Source organism: Sapajus apella, unplaced genomic scaffold, assembly GCF_009761245.1.
Source record: "Sapajus apella isolate SASKATOON/1434 unplaced genomic scaffold, GSC_monkey_1.0 scaffold147, whole genome shotgun sequence".
Taxonomy (NCBI): Eukaryota; Metazoa; Chordata; class Mammalia; order Primates; family Cebidae; genus Sapajus; species Sapajus apella.
Window position 1 is genome coordinate 240,052 of NW_022437087.1, and position 16,989 is coordinate 257,040.

The 16,989-nt window shown below is 51.1% G+C and overlaps 1 protein-coding gene across 2 annotated transcripts in view; it reads right to left on the bottom strand.

Annotated features, from left to right (window-relative positions):
* SLC28A1 (solute carrier family 28 member 1) overlaps positions 1-16,524 on the bottom strand; it is a 56,568-nt gene extending 40,044 nt beyond the window's left edge. For both annotated transcript variants that reach the window (XM_032264832.1, XM_032264833.1), the window contains exons 1-5: positions 15,332-16,524; positions 13,945-14,056; positions 13,002-13,081; positions 11,074-11,165; positions 6,302-6,485 (exon numbers count right to left, since the gene is read on the bottom strand). In XM_032264832.1, coding sequence (XP_032120723.1) covers positions 6,302-6,485; positions 11,074-11,165; positions 13,002-13,081; positions 13,945-14,040 — 452 coding nt within the window. In that variant the 5' untranslated portion in view covers positions 14,041-14,056; positions 15,332-16,524. The remainder of the gene's footprint in view (positions 1-6,301; positions 6,486-11,073; positions 11,166-13,001; positions 13,082-13,944; positions 14,057-15,331) is intronic.
* Between the last annotated feature and the right edge of the window lie 465 nt (positions 16,525-16,989).

Genomic DNA, 16,989 nt, shown 5'->3' on the forward strand with positions numbered 1-16,989 from the left:
AGCACAGGTTTTGGCATCAGGCGTTCAAGATCTCACCCCAATCTGGTCTTCCACTCACTGAGAACTACTAATGATGGTTAATGTTCATCAAGCACCTATTACATGCCAGGTACCACACCGATGCTGAGAGACCTGTTCTTTTCATAGAGATGAGGAAACTGAGGCACAAAGAGGTTAAATAACTGGCCCGAGCCTGCTCCCTAGAAAGTGGCAGAGCTGCGAGTTCAACCCAGGCACTCTGGAAGCAAGGTCTGTTCACTTAATTATGGTTTTATCCAGGCCGGTCCTAGCTGGTAAGAGGGGTCCGAACTCAAGCAGGCTAACTCCAGAGTCCACGGCTTTTATTTCTGCTCCTGTTTCCAAGCTCTTCTCATCCCAGTTTAACGTGCACAATTTTTGCCTTGTTTTTCTGCCCACTGTACTTCTCTTTACTTACTATTTTTCTTGAGGTTATAACTGACTTTATAAAAACTTAAATGTGGCCAGGGGCGGCGGCTAACGCATGTAATCCCAGCACTTTGGGAGGCTAAATTGGGTGGATCACCTGAGGTCAGGAGTTCGAGACAGCCTGGCCAACATGTGAAACCCTGTCTCTGCTAAAACTTCAAAAATTAGCTGGGCATGGTGGCGGGTGCTTGTAATCCCAGCTACCTGGCAGGCTGAGGCAGGAGAATCACTTGAACCTGGGAGGCAGAGGTTGTGGTGAGCCAAGATCTTGCCACTGCACTCCAGCCTGAGCGACAGGGCAAGAGACCGTCTCAAACAAAACAAAAAACCTTAAATGCTTGTTTCAGGTTTTTTATTTTTAACAGCTTTATTAGAGGTATGACTGACACATAATCAATTGCACATATTAAAGGTGTTCAATTTGATACGTTTTGGTATATGTACACCCCTTGAAACCATCACGGCAGAATTAAGAGAGTGAACATCCCGTCACCGCTTTTGTAATTCCTTGCCTCCCTACCTGTTCCCAGGCAACAGCTGATCTGTCTTCTGCCACTAGATTAATTTGCCTTTTTTTTTCTTTTTGGAGATGGGGTCTCACGGTGCAATCTCAGCTCACTGTAACTTCTGCCTCCTGGGTTCAAGAGATTCTCCTGCCTCAGCCTCCTGAGCAGCTGGGACTACAGGTGTATGCAGCCACGCGAGGCTAATTTTTTTATTTTAGTAGAGATGGGGTTTCACTGTGTTGCCCAGGCTGGTCTTGAACCCCTGAGCTCAGGGAATCCACCTGCCTCAGCCTCCCAAAATGCTGGGACCACAGGCATGAGCCACTGCACCCAACCTAATTTGCATTTTTTTTTTGAGACAGAGTCTCACTCTGTTGCCCAGGCTGGACTGCAGTGGCATGATCTCGGTTCACTGCAACCTCCACCTCCCAGGTTTAAGTGAGTCTCCTGCCTCAGCCTCCCAAGTATCTGGGACTACAGGTACACGCCCCACATCCGGCTAATTTTTGTATTTTTAGTAGAGATGGGGTTTCAACATGTTGGCCAGGCTGGTCTTGAACTCCTGACCTCAGGTGATCCCCCCACCTTGGCCTCCCAAAGTGCTGGGGTCACAGGCATGAGCCACTGCACCTGGCCTTGAGCCCATTTTTAAATTGGGTTATTTTTCTTATTAAAGAGTTATGACAGGCTGGATATAGGCTGGATATCTCCCAGACTGGGGTGCAGAGGCATGATTTCAGTTCACTGCAACCTCCACCTCCCAGGTTCAAGCAATTCTTGTGCCTCAGCCACCCAAGTATAATAGCTGATACTACAGGTACATGCCACCATGCCTGGCTAATTTTTTTTTTTTTTTTGTATTTTTATTAGAGACAGGGTTTCACCATGTTGCTTAGGCTGGTCTTGAACTTCTGGGCTTAAGTGATCTGTCCAACTCAGCCTCCCAAACTGCTGGGATTATAGGCACGAGCCACCACACCCAGACCCTTTCTCTCTCTTTTGTTTTTCTGCCATAGCGTCTCCCTCTATCACCCAGGCTGGAGTCGGTGGTGCAATCACGGCTTACTACAGCCTGTGCCTCCTAGGCTCAAGCGATCCTCCTTTCTCAGCCTCCCAAGTAGCTGGCACTACAGGTGTGCACCACTCTTTCAGCACCTCTTACAGCGTAAGTCTGCTTTTTATGTCTGAAAAATTATTTCAGCCTTTGTAAAACCGAAAGAGTTCTTATTTCCTCTTCTTTTTTGAAATATATTTCACTGGTAAAGAATCCTAGGTTGACAGGCTTTGGGGCATTTGTTATTTTGCTGTTTACTGTTCCACTGTTTTCTTACTCAATTTGGGAAGAAATCAACCAGCAATCCACGTTTTTGTTCCTCTGCACGTATCTTTTTTCTCCAGCTGTCGCTAAGGTTTTATCACTGATTTTAAGCAATCTGATTATTGCCTTGGTGTAGTCTTTAGGTTTCTTGTGCTGGAGGTTAATGAAGTTTCTTGAATCTTTGGGTGTCCAGTCATCATCCTATTTGTAATTTTTCTGGACATAATTTCTTCAAATATTTTTTCTGCCCTCCTTCTCCTCTGGATACTTCAGTTGTGTATATCAGCCGCTAAAGTTGTGCCATGGTTAACTGATGCTCTGACTGTTTTTCAGGTTTTCTCTTTAAGATGTGTTAGGCAGGGCTTGAGAAGCATTTATTCTAGAGTTGATTTTTTTTCCCCTGCCACTGAGCCAAAACCTAAACAATACCCTGTGAATTCTGAGGTTTTTCATCTGACTGTCGGGAACAGACACTATTCCTGGCCCTATGTGATTCCAGGCACAATTCCCTCTTCTCCTTGTGGGTGGTTCTTTCCTAGGCCTAGGGAAGTTTCCTCATCTGTATTCTCTGAGCAGTTCACAGGTGCATGTTCGGGGAGGGTTCTCTGCGTAGCTGGGAGCTTCTCTCTGTGTAGCTTTCAACTGTGTCTCTGTACTCTGCAATGTGAACTCTACCCGCCTTGGCTTCCCTGGGTTTCCAGCTCCATCTCCTCAAGGGGAATCTCCTGGTCCCACCTCAGTTTTTCTTCCCTGTGCTGTGGTCTGGAAATGCTCTCCAGGCAGTCAGCTGGGGAGATCACAGGGCTAACCTCATTTGTTTCCTAATTCTCAAGGATTAGCGTCCTTTATTGCCTGATGTCCAATGTCTAAGAGCTCTTGTTTCCCATATTTGTTCCAGTTTTTTAGTTGTTTCGACACTTAGGATAAACTTGGTCTCTGTTACTCCATCTTGACTTGGAGGCAAAAATCAAATGCATATATTTTCTAACAGCTTGAGTCAAAATTCACATACCATCCAATTTTCCCATTTACAGTGTATGGTTCAAGGATAGAAGTTCCTCATAAAACTAAAATTAGAACTACCAAAGTATTCAGTAATTCTGCTACTGGATATATATATGCAAAAAACAAAATGAAATCAATATATTGAAAAGACATCTGCACTCCATGTTTATTGCAGCATGATTCACAATAGCCAAAATATGGAATCAACCTAGATGCCCATCAGCGGATGAATGGATAAAGAAAATGTGGTGTATATGTACAATGGAATATTACTCAGCCATAAAAAAGGAAATCCTGTTATTTGCAGCAACGTGGATGGAATTGGAGGTCATTATGTTAAGTGAAATAAGCCAAGCACAGAAAGACAAATATTGCATGTTCTCACTCATCTGTGGGGGTTTAAAAAGTGGATCTTATGAAGACAGACAGTAGTTTGGTGGTTACCAGAAACTCCGAAGAGGAGGAGGGAGACGGGATGAAGAGAAGTTGATTAATGGGTACAAACATACAGTTTGAGGGAAGAAATAAGACCCAGTGTGTGTTAGGTCAGTAATGTGGCTACAGTACACAATAATTTATTGCATATTTCAAAATAGCTAGAAGAGGAGAATTTGAATAATTCTAACATAAAGAAAGACAAATACTTGTTGATGGATATCCCAAGTACACTGATTTAATCTTTACAAATTATATGAATGTATTAAATTATCACATGTACCCTGAAACTATGCACATTTATTAGGTTGGTGCAAAATTTATTGCATAATGGCAAAACCACAATTACTTTTGCACCCACCTAATAATATTATGTAGCAATTTTTAGGCATGTATGGTTTAATTGTTTTTAGTATAGTTACAGATTTGTGCGACTGTTACCATAATCCCAGGATATTTTCATCAGCCCAAAGAGAAACCCCACGCCACTGGTGGTCACCACCTCCTCTTCCCATCTACCCTAGCAATCATTAATCAACTCTCTGTCTCCACAGATTTGCCCATTCTGGACATTTCATATAAATGGAATCATGCAGAATATGGTTCTTTAAGACTGGCTTCTCTCACTGAACATAATGCTCTCCAGGTTCGTCATTCTTGTAGTATTCATCAATACTACATTCCTTTTCATGGCCAAATAACATTCCATTGTATGGATATATAGATTTTCTTTATCCATTTTTCTGTTGATGGACATATGGGTAGTTCTCACTTTTGGCTATTGTAATTAATGCTATATGAAGATTTGTGCACAAGTTTTTATGTGGACATATATTTTCATTTCTTCTTTTTTTTTTTTTTTTTGAGATGGAGTTTCACTCTTGTTACCCAGGCTGGAGTGCAATGGCGTGATCTCGGCTCACCGCAACCTCCGCCTCCTGGGTTCAGGCAATTCTCCTGCCTCAGCCTCCTGAGTAGCTGGGATTACAGGCACGCACCACCATGCCCAGCTAATGTTTTGTATTTTTAGTAGAGACGGGGTTTCACTGTGTTGACCAGGATGGTCTTGATCTCTTGACCTCGTGATCCACCCGCCTCGGCCTCCCACAGTGCTGGGATTACAGGCTTGAGCCACCGCGCCCGGCATATTTTCATTTCTCTTAGGTATATACCAAGGAGTGGAATTTCTGGGTCATATAAGTTCATGTTTAACATTTTGAGGAACTCACATTTCCACCAGTAGTGTCTAAGGGTTTCAATTTCTCTACAACTTTGTCAACACTTGCTATCATCTGTCTTATTGATTATGGCCATCTGACTGAATATGGAGACCTAGGTATCTTAATGTGGCTTGGCTTTGCATTTTCATGATGGCTAATAATGTTGACCACATTTTCAGGTGCTTTTTGGCTGTAGAAATGTCTATTCAAAACCTTTTATCATTCTTCAAATGGGTTGTCTTTTTATTGCTGAGTTGTAATTCTGCATAGAGTTTCTTTATGCAGACATATGATTTGCAAATCTTTTATTCTATAGGTTGTCTTTTCACTTTTCTGATAGTGGGAGTTGCACCAAAAAGCTTTTAGTTTTTATGAAGTCCAATTTATCTGCGTGCATTTTTTCAAGGAAACTTCATAGCAATCCCTCAAGTGGAAAACCATCATCAATGACTTGTCATAGATAGAAGACCATCGTCAAAATAAATCACAAATCTACTTAATAAAGAGAGATCAAAGGTAACAGTAAATGTATTTATAAATAAAATTGTAAATGTGTCATCCACAGGCTGGTTGTCATTTTGCTGTGGTACGTGGGTCTCACTTCGGGAACGTCAGACCCCCTGACTTAGTCTTTGGGTATCTTTGGTTAGCAGCTTCTTCATCAACACAACAGACTACTGTACTGAAATAGACTGGTGAGCTTCAGACTTTTAAGCCATAGAAACCTTTTTTTTCCTAGCCAGTTTTCTTGTCGGCGAACTTTGGCTTATAAAACACAAATTGAGAGCTGCCTGGTGAAATGGTGGGTTGGGCGGGAAGCCTGAGGTTTCCCTCCCCAACCTCCCTCTCCTGCCCTATGGCATCTCCGAGATTTCCAGAGCTCCACGGAATCCACTTTCAAAACCTGGGGATCTCAAACTGTTGTCCAGGGACACCACTGGCTACATCAGGATCACCTGGAGGCTAATGAAAACTCCTAGCACCTGGACCCCAATGGCGCCTGCTGAATCCCACTCCAGGGCTGGTTTCTGAGGCTGTTTCAAGCCCGCCAGGTGATCTGAGTGAGGCACTGATAGGGGCCCTTCCCGCTCCATGGGCTGGGATCCCTGAATGGAAGAAACTGCTGAGGCCAGTTCTAATCCACCACAGTCACCTGCTGTCACTGGGACTAAGAACTGGTGAACTACCACAAAGACGCTGCTCCGTTTGAAGCCACCCAGCAACTCCTGCCCTGGAGCCCCAGAGAGTTCTCCATGACACAGGAGCCTTCCTCCTCCTCCAGCCCTGGCCGTAACCCTGGGGCCAACCCCTCAGACCCCTCAGCTCACAGGCCCTCCCCTGCCCTGCCTCGCGGCTGTGGGCTCACTCACCTCTTAAACCAGAGCCGCAGGCGGGGATGACCCTGAGGCTTGAGAAACCTCCTCAGCTTTGGCCACAGAAGCCGTTTCAGCAGGTGGTGGCCCAGGAAGACGAGGACCACACAGGTGAGGACAAAGAGAGCCAGGGCCCGCTGGAAATCCAGGAGGCAGGCCACCAGCAGGAAGCCGGCGAACCCTGGGGGATGAGACAGGGGAGGGGTCAACGGCGAGGGCACCGCCTCTCCAGGGCCCTGAAGCCCCGCCCACCGACTCCACCTTACTCCTCCCAGAGCATGGGGGGCAGGAGTCACCCAACCTCACTGAGCCTCAGTTTCCTCATCTGGAAATGAGAACAACGATCCCTACTGGGCCAAAAACTAGTTAGGAGTTGCCAGGCAGAGGGCATGTGAAAGGGCTTTGCAAACTGTAAAGTGCTGACCAAATAGGAGGGAGATGTGTAAGGAGGCTGTGAAGCCAAACAGCAAGAGTCACTGGGCATAGCGAAGCACCTGCTGTGGTCCAGCGCCACGCTAGGTCCTACGGAGGAAGGAGATGAGCACATCAGCTACTCCATGAAGGAGTTCACACGTGTGTGCCGGGACCTGGATCTGAAATGTTCATCAGTGACCATGCTTCCTGGAATTCCCTTTCCCCTTTTGCCCTTCTCTCCTTTGAGCCACTCAGCCAGTCCACACTTACGCCTCAGGAAAGACAGTGAGAATGAATAGCAGCTGGGCGCAGTGGCTCACGCCTATAATCCCAGCACTTTGGGAAGTTGAGGTGGGCGGATCACCTGAGGTCAGGAGTTCGAGACCAGCCTGACCAATATGGTGAAACCCCATCTTTAAAATAAATAAATTTAAAAAAAGAGAATGAATAGCAGAGGAGGGATGTCTCTCCATGGATTTTTTTCTTTTCTTTCTTTTTTTTTTTTTGAGATAGGGTCTCACTCTGTCGCCCAGGCTGGAGTGCAGTGGCACGATCTTGGCTCACTGCAACCTCCGCCTCCTGGGTTCAAGGGATTCTCTTGCCTCAGCCTCCCGAGTAGCTGGGACTACAGGTGCCCACTACCATGCCCGGCTAGTTTTTGTATTTTCGGTAGAGAGAGAGTTTCGCCATGTTGCTCAGGCGGGTGTGGAACTCCTGGGCTCCAGTGATCCACCCACCTCGGCCTCACAAAGTGTTGGGATTACAGGCATGAGCCACTGCGCCAGGCCTCTCCCTGGCTTTTGAATTCCAGAATCCAGCATCCTCGAAGAATGGAAAGGACTCATAGCCATGGATTTAAAATGTGATCTAAAAGATCACAAGCAAAGGTAAGTTCTACCCACCCCGTCTGCTGCCAGACGGTGACAAGGACACTGCCATCACAGAGAACGCGCCTGAGCCTGGCAAGGCTGCCAAAACTGGGTGTGTTTGTGGTGCTGCAAGCAGTGATGGCCTGTGCCTGGCTTCCTGGTGGAGCCCCAGGGAGGTCCCGGGACTGCAGAGGGGGGAATGCCCATGTGGCGCGTGGCAGGCAGGGTCCTAGAAAGCCAGCGAGGCTCTGCAGGCACCTAAGCAGCAGAAGTGGTCCCCACAAGAGGCCTGAGGAGGAGAGAGGCAGCAGGCCAGAATGAGCCCACCGTGGAGAAGAGGGTGTCGCCAAGGCCAAGGATAGAGCACCCACAACCAGCTGGGGAAGCAGACAGGTCAGGAGGCAGTGGAGGAGTGACGACGGATAAGCCCCCCTGGTGACCCCCAGAGGAAGGGGAGAAGGGAGATTCCGACTGGACGGAAACTGAGTTCCCGTCGCTCGCTGGAATGACAAGTCTGAAGGAGAGGGTAAGCTGAGTTACAGAAAATAAAATGACCATTCTATCCCATGGAAGCTTGTGGGCTGGAGTTCCTACCTGAGCGGGTGTCATTGAAACACACGGGTGGAGCCCCGCAGAGTGGAGCTGGGGCTGCTGGTGCCAGCGGCAGGGCGGGGGACGTTCAGGGGAGGGGGACCTGGCCTGGCCTGGGAGAGACCCCATGGTCGCCAGAAGCTGAGCCAGCACTTTCACAGTTAATCCTCATAACACCCCCAGGGGCGGTTCCACAGTGATGTCCACGTGGAGAACGAGGCCTCCGAGGCCAGCAGAACTGGGTGATTCCCACAGGGAGGGCCTGGCGCTAGGAGTCCAATAAGCTCTGTGTGTCTCGGGGCCTTGTGTCCTGGTCAGCGCGGGCCAGGACGGGGACTCGTGGAGAGGGGGCCGTGTGGAGGAGTCCTCCAAGTGGGGCAAAGGGAGAGATGTGCTTTCGGAAGCATTTTCATCATCTGGGGTCCACTCGCCCTCTGGTGCCAGGACTTTTCTGTTCCATTTGGACACAACTTTCCCCCTCCGAGCCCATGTAGTTCAGGGGTGCTTGACCTACGTCAGAAGTGGGGAGACCACCACGTCCCCCTGGGCACAGGGATTGGTTCAGGGACAGGCAGGACCTGAGCTAAGGTCCCTGAAGACCTCACTGGGACTGTGGCTGGAACAGCCGGCACGAGGCACCCTCCTCTTCTAAGACTAGGGACACCAAGGCCATCCTTGTTAGTCCAATAGAGCCAGGCTGTCGCTGGACCCCTGGAGAAGGCCTAAGGTTTGCAAGCCACTGTCACAGCTCAGGAGCCAAGTCCTGAGAACATGAGCTTCATTTCTCTATCACAGCTACTCCCACGACACCTCTGAGCAGCCTCCCCAGGAAAGAGGTGATGTCCTAAAGATATTGAAAAGCCAGAGAAATCAAAGTCACCCAGAAACAGAGTCACTGCTGACCATTGCAAGGGGTCATTTCATGGTTCAAACTGCATTCATTCCCCACAGCCATGGCAAACGTGGAATCAGGATGAGAGGGGTAATTTTCATTCTCTACGGGAGAGAATTCAATTGTTCTTCAAGAGAAACAAATCGAATCTGAGCGAAGGAGGCAGCCACGGAAACAGAGACAGCCTGGCTTCAGACTCTGCCAAAGGTGGACGTCACCATCTCAGGCACACTCTCCAGGAGGAAGCTGTGAGGGACATGGACCCACCCCATCTCAGCAGATGGCCCTACTTTCAAGCTCGCCAAGCAGGCCAGGGTCGTTGCTGTCGCCCCTCTCACTGCCCGTCCCCCCCAGAGCACCTCTCATGAGCTCTCCATCTGTACCCATCCTCCTTTTTCTTTTTTTCGTTTATTTTTATTTAATTTTTTTGTAGAGATGGGGGTCTTGCTGTGTTGCCCAGGCTGGTCTCAAACTCCTGGGCTCAAGCAATCCTCCCACTGCAGCCTCCCAAAGTGCTGGGATTGCAGGCATGAACCACCCGCCATGCCTGGCCCTCTTCAATTCCAACCTGTCAGGATGAGGTGAGCTTGCCCTGCGAAGACCCACCTCTCCCCATGGGATGGGAGCTATTCCATTCTGTGCCAGGGGACCTCCCCACCTCGGCTTGTACACAAAGTCTCCCATCCCAAACTCGTCACCGGCATCCTCAAGACTGGGCCACCCCCTGCCCATTCGTCCTCCTGCCTCACCTCATAAAAATGGATCCAGAAAGCCTTTTACACCTGCTATCTGCACAGCCTCATCTCCCATTCGCTCCAATTCAGTTTTGGCACCTACACCCTAAGTCACCAGTGGCCTCCTTGTCCCTAAATTGGGGGACATGGCTCGGGTTTTGTCCCACAGGTCTTGCAGAGATGCTGCTAATCTTCCCTCCTTGAAACCCTTGCCCCTTTGGCTGCCACCAGCCCCTTCCATGTGGCTAGTCTCCAGGCGGCTGTCCTTGACCCACTTCTCAATTCACTCTCCAAGTGTGCTGGGGAGCCTCCCTCCCCCTCAGATGACCTGGCAGTGGTACCTCCAACAAACTGTCCAAATTATTCCCCTTTCTGCCAAGACTCCTTCCTGCATGTGTGTTCTCCAGCTCTGCGGAAGGCACCATCATCCTCCCCTGACCCCGGCAGGCCCCTGGGGCAGCCCTGATTCAGGGTATCCTTCGTGCTGCACCCCCAGTGGTTCCCAAGTGCCGCGGGCATTGCCTTCCTAGGACCTCTCCCATCACCCGCCGGCCTTCCACCACCTCATTCTCACACAGGTGCCGGGGCCCTCAGTGTCTGCTTCTCCCCATCTTCCCTGCCCTCTGTCCAGGTCCCACAGTGTGAATTCCACCTTGACGCTTCCCTGTTCAAACCCTTCAGTGGCTCTCTCTGGCCTTGAGGGTAAAATCCAAGTCTGTGAGCATCCTCCCATCTCCCTGCCCACTCCCCATTCTGGGCCCTTTCCTATTCCTCTGGCCCCATCCCCTGGCACTCCTTGTCTAGAACTTTACCCTGCAGACCTTACAGGGCAGACATGGGACTTTATCGAAACCCACACCCTGCCAGTTTCACCTTTGCTCCTGTGACTCCTCTGTATAGAGTGCCTTTGCCCTCCTTAGTGTCCTTCCCCTCCACCTGGCTAACTCCTACTCAGCCCGTGAGGCTCCAATGTCACCTCCTCCTGGAAGTCCTCCCTGACCATCCCCCATCCCTCCTTGGTGCTCCCAGATGACTTGCTGCATTATGTGGGAATATTTCTTCCCCTTCCCTTACTGAGGAGGGAGTGCCTTGGGAACAAGATCTGGCCTGGCTTAACTGATGTCTCAGCACCCAGCAAGGGAGCTGGCCCTGAGCTGGTGCTCAACAACCATTTGTTGGGTGATTGGGTAAGTGAATGGCCCCACCCTGAGACCTGGGTAGCTGAGGCAGGAATCACTGTGTCCTGGGTAGTGCCCGCCCCGGGCTCACCAGTGCAGAGCAGGCCTGTACCAATCCATCGAAACAGCTGCGTGTGCTCCCTGCAGAAGCTTCGGGCTCTCAGGGCAGGCTGCAGCTTCCTCCTGGGAACAGGACCAGCAGGGTCTGTGAGTGCATGAGCGGACCCCACCTGGGGGAGATCTTAAGCCCCTCCACTCACTCAGGGGTGTCCCCAGTAAAGCGGCAACAGGGACAAGCGAGGGCTTGCTTTGACATCCCCACAGGGCTGCAGGGCAACCCCAGCCCAGGGCAAACGTAGAAATGGTTCGGCCTTTCCTGCCTCTATGGTAGCACAAACTGGAGCAGCACCCACAGGCCCCACTAGCCCAGTGATGATCCCCGCTCCCGGGCTCGGGAGGAAGTCTTCTGAAAAGGCAGAACCTCATCACCATACAAAAATGTGGCGGCAAGCGAGGTGGCTCACGCCTGTAATCCCAGCACTTTGGGAGGCCCAGGCAGGTGGATCACTTGAGCCCAGGAGTTCAAGACCAGCCTGGGCAACATGACAAACCCCATCTCTACCCAAAATACAAAAATTAGCCAGGCATGGTGGTATGCACCTATAGCTACTCAAGAAGCTGAGGCAGGAGAATCGCTTGAGCCCAGGAGGTGGAGGTTGCAGTGAGCCAAGTGGTTGATCGGCCACTGCACTCCAGCCCAGGCAACTGAGTGAGAGCCTACCTCGAAAAAAAAAAAACAGAAAGAGAGGGAAGGGAAGGGAAGGGGAGGGGAGGGGAGGGGAGGGGAGGGGAAGGGAAAAGGGAAGGGAAGAGGGAAGGGAAGAGGGAAGGGAAGAGGGAAGGAGGAGGGAGCGAGACAGACAGACACGGTTGGCTGCCTCCCCTCCTCTGCTGTTCATCCATCTGCCCATGGGACAAGGTGAAAAGGCTCCCAGCTCTGGGTTCATCCCCTCAGGACCCGGGACACTTAGCAAATGAGTCAGTGACTCCCTTTCCAGAGAGAAGATGCTTGGAACAGCCTGCCCCTGCCTGGTGGTCACACACCCTCACTGCCTTTGGGGCCCAGCCAATTCTTGCCGGGTCATTTGGTCACGGTCTGTCTCTGGAGAAAAGGCTGGGACCTCAGTAGCCTCTGGGGTCTCACAGGCTGAACATCTAGTAGACGCCCACTCAGTGCTCATTGGAACCCACTAGGTGCCATTTTAAGGAGCCTCTCACCCCCTCTCAGTCCCCACCTCCCACCTCCCGAGAGGCTGGGGGAGGGATTCTTCCCATGCCCTGTGCCCAGGCAGAGATGGAATCCCTCCCCCCTCTACCCCACTGCCCTTCATGCTGTCCTCAGCTCCAGATCTGGCCAGCAAGGACCCAGGGGGCCCAGGCGGAGTTCTAGGCTCACCTCAGCCCCTCATTGCCTGTTCCACCTGGCTGGTCCCTTCTCCTCTCTGGGCTTCCACCTCCCCGTGGAAAATCAGATTTTTTTTTTTTTTAAAGACAGGGTTTCACCATATTGGTCAGGCTAGTCTTGAACTCCTGACCTCAGGTGATCCACCCGCCTCAGCCTCTCAAAGTGCTGGGATTACAGCCATGAGCCACCACGCCTGGCTAAAATCAGAATTTTTAACCGGAGTCTTGGGACTCCCAGAGGTATCTCAGAGACTGAATGGGGGTAGAAGGCAGAAGCCGGAGGTTGAGAGGAGGCCTGGCTGGTTCAGGGCACGCCCACGATATACACTGGGGTTCCTGACGGGATTTCATTCCAGCTACTCAAAAGCAGGTGGGGTCCTGTGACTTGGCTCACCCTTTAGGCTCATGTGTCTGTGCATGTTGGCTAAAGCTCCTTTTTTCCTTCCTTCGACAAAGGTTCCCGTGCCCCCCCATCCTCCAGTAGGCCCAGCTCCCCATCCTGTTCCCAAGCAGCCTCCCCCCCAGGCCGCCCTTGTCCCTCCAGAGGTCACCTACCATCTAGAGAAGGTCTTCGGCCCCGCCTCGCTCCAGCTGCCTCTCATCTCCGAGTTGCTTCTAGGGAGCTGGCCTTCCTCCTACGGCCAGCAGGGAGCCATCAGGCCAGCCTGTCCCTTACCCACACGCAGGAACTTACGGCTGGGGGCCCTTGGTGAGACCCTGGCTGAGGAGGGGCCTGGGCTGGAGCACAGGGAGGAGTGAGAAGACTACTTAACTGAACTCTGCGAGGCAGGCCCTGAGCAGCTACTGCGTGCAGGGCTGTGCCGGATGCATCCCGCCCTCAGCGAGCTCACGGTCTGCAGAGGGACAGACACCTGCGACCCAGCTGTGGCTGGTGGGGCCTGAGAGGAGGCCTGTAAGGGAGGTCCCAGGCAGGGCGACGCACCCCCCAGTCCGTGGAGCTGTTTTAGGTGTGTGGGGGGGTGGGTATTCTTGCAGATGATAGCATGAAAGGAGCGCCCCAAGGGACAAGGGCAGTGAAGGGGAGGGGGCTTTGTCAGAGGAGGCTGGAGGGTGTCCTACGAGGCTCAGGTTCTGGGTGGTGGCCTTGACCTGACCTGGCCACCTGAAAGCAAGGACAAGACCACGGGCTCCTCGAAGGCTGAATTTCCTCAGAGACCCCCTCCCCCGACATCTGGTTTTGATCCTCACTCTGTAGGTTACACCTCCAATGCCACTTCCTCATTGGGGCCTGCCCTGCCCTGCCCTTTCAGACTATAGTGCACACAGCATGTGCTCAGTCAATGTTTAATGAGTGAAATAAAGGGGGCTGAGGAGGCGGGCACATTGGGAGGTTCCTACCTGTGCAAGCAAAGAGGTGAGCAGGGGGCAGAGGCATGGGGTGTGAGGGAAGGTGGTGAGCGAAAGCCCCACCACCTCGGCAGCCGGGCTCAGGCCGAAGAGGCTCAGGGTGGGGATGGGCGATGGGGAGGGCACAGACCAGGCTTTCCAAGAACTCAGCTCCCATGTTCTCCAGCCCCTGGGCCACAGGTGTGAGAGAGATGGACTCTCTTCGTCTTGAGGGGTCGTTCTCCATGGGCCAGACCTTCCAACTAAAAGACAAACCAGGGAGGGCTCAATGCGGAAAGGGGGGCCAGGCAGGGCCCAGGTCAGGGGCCTGGGGAAGGGGAGAGGGCTGGGTGGGGGAGCAGATGCTTGGCACAGCAGAGCCCTGCCTGGGGCCACCTATGCCATCCCAGAGCTCACCCCTCCTTGTGTCTGGGACTGCAGCTTTGGCTCCCCAGGACATGGAGGAGGTACCCTTTCCTTTGTGTAGAGACTGGGTCTCCCTATGTTGCCCAGGCTGGTCTCGAACTCCTGGGCCCAAGCAATCCTTCCACCTCGGCCTCCCAAAGTGTTGGGATTACAGGCATGAAGAACCACCCCAGCCTGGACCCTCATCTGAACCTGTGAGAGGCAAGTCCTTGTGAACTCTGGGAGTTCCAGGCAAAAACAGCAAATTCTGCTCACCTTTTTTTTTTTTTTTTTTTTTTGAGACGGAGTTTCGCTCTTGTTACCCAGGCTGGAGTGCAATGGCGTGATCTCGGCTCACCGCAACCTCCGCCTCCTGGGTTCAGGCAATTCTCCTGCCTCAGCCTCCTGAGTAGCTGGGATTACAGGCACGCACCACCATGCCCAGCTAATGTTTTGTATTTTTAGTAGAGACGGGGTTTCACCATGTTGACCAGGATGGTCTCGATCTCTTGACCTCGTGATCCACCCACCTCGGCCTCCCAAAGTGCTGGGATTACAGGCTTGAGCCACCGTGCCCGGCTAATTCTGCTCACTTTGTAGGGAAGGAAAGTAAGGAATTGTATACAGCAGGCGTATACACCTGATACAGGCACTTTTATTAAGAGAGGCTGTTGTAAGGAGCTTTCTTCGCTCCCTACAACAGCTTCAAACTATTACCATTAAGCAAGACCTTTATTGTATTCCACTTTTCCATCTCTGAAAGTTGGAAATTTAACATCCTTAAAGACATCATTCCAGTCCCTGGATCCAACTCTTACCTGAAACCAGTCCTACCCCTGGACTTTTCCATTGCAAGAACTAATATGGTTCCTTTTTTGCTGAAGCTCAGCTCATAGGTTTAACCTCATGTGTAAATAGGAGTGCTAACTAACGCCTTCTCTCTCCCCACTCTTGTTCCCGCTCCTTTTTCTCCTCTTGGGGAGTGTCCTACTCTATCCAAATGCCAGCCCAGTTAGGCTGACATACTCAGAGGCCCGTGCACGTGCGCGCGCACACAAGCAGGGCTGGGAATGCCCTGCTCACCCACAGACGCACAGCGGCGCACACAGAGGCAGTGCCCTATTTCTACTCACGTATTCGTGGTTAACAGGTCGCTCTCAGAGACAGAGGGAAGCACACGTCTCTGTGGGGACAAGCTGGGTCCAACCTGCTTTTGCTCTGATCTGCCTTGTCACTTCCGCAGAAATCCCTGGGCAGAGTCCAGGGTTGGAGTAGGTTGGGCCTGCCACCCAGTTCTGGCCAGCACCTCCCCAGAGGCCAGGGCCACAGCCAGGGTGAGGACCCTAACCCAGCCTCAGGGATACAGGAAGCAGGCCCACTTGCAACCTGGCTCCCTGTAGCTCCTGCCCCGCTGGCTGCTGCTTCTCCAACAGAGATGCCCTCCTCTGCACTCTCCCCAGTTCCCAAACCGACCTCTTCTAGGCCTGCTTGGGAACCTCTTCCAGGAAGCCATCTATGTGATTCCTTCCCTTCCGTGGCCTTCTCTCCCCAGCCAGGCTGTTAGCTTTCTGCATTTATCTTTCATTTTGCATCTTGCTCTGTCTCCCTTTCTCACTGGATCGGGATTTATCATAACAGCAATCGATTTTCCTAAGCTGGAAAATGAGGAAAGCAGTGGAGCTGTCAGAAATAGCAAAAGTGTTTCAGGTATGTCAAGAAAACAATACAAATCACACCATTTCCCCTTCATTTCATCTTTGTTAAACGAATGCCTTAGCCAACAGTGTGCAAAGTGAAGGACTGAACGCTAGCTCCTCAAAGTAAATATTAAACTCATCTGATGGGACTGACAGCCTCTCTTTAATAATTAATGGTACACGCTCAGGACAAAATCCTTTATGCTGCATAAATACTTCCTGGTAGTGGCACATCCTGGTTGTTTTGGAAGTTTGGAGAGGATGGTGGATGGATACCCACTGTCTTTGAAAACATTTTTTCTTCATCTGTCATTTGAATTACCAAAGAATTACAAGCGCATCGTTAAACATTTAAACATTAGAGAAATATACAGGATGAGAGAAGTGAAAATCCCGTGAATCTAAGCCCCCAGGGGTGAACATGGTTGAGTTTGTGGCAGTTTTCTCCACTTTGTTTCCTAAATGTATATTATTTTATGTTATTCATTTTCCAACAGGAGATCACACAATAGCTGTTCTCATAATGTGATTTTTCTAGCAGAGTTCCACACCCTATTGAGAGCCCCTGTGTTACCTTGATTGAAAACTAGCGACGGATCAAGACTCTACCTTAAAAAAAAAAAAAGATGGGGGGCCAGGCACAGTCCTTCACGCCTGTAATCTCAGCACTTTGGGAGGCTAAGGCAGGTGGATCACTTGAGGCCAGGAGTTTGAGACCAGCCTGGCCACCATGGCAAAACCCTGTCTACAAACAATACAAAAATTAGCCGAGTGTGGTGGCAGGCGCTTGTAGTCCCAGCTACTCAGGAGGCTGAGGCAGGAGAATCACTTGAACTCGGGAGGTGGAGGTTGCAGTGAGCCGAGATTGTGCTACTGCACTCCAGCCTGGGTGACAGAGTGAGACTCTACCTCAAAAGAAAGAAAAAGACAGAAAGAAAGATGGAAGGAAGGAAGGAAAGAAAGAGAGAGAGAGAGAGGGAGGGAGGAAGGAAGGGAGGGAGGGAAGAAGGGAGGGAGGGAGGAAGGAAGGGAGGAAGAGAGGGAGGGAGGGAGGAAGAGAGGGAGGGAGGGAGGAAGGAAGGGAGGAAGAGAGG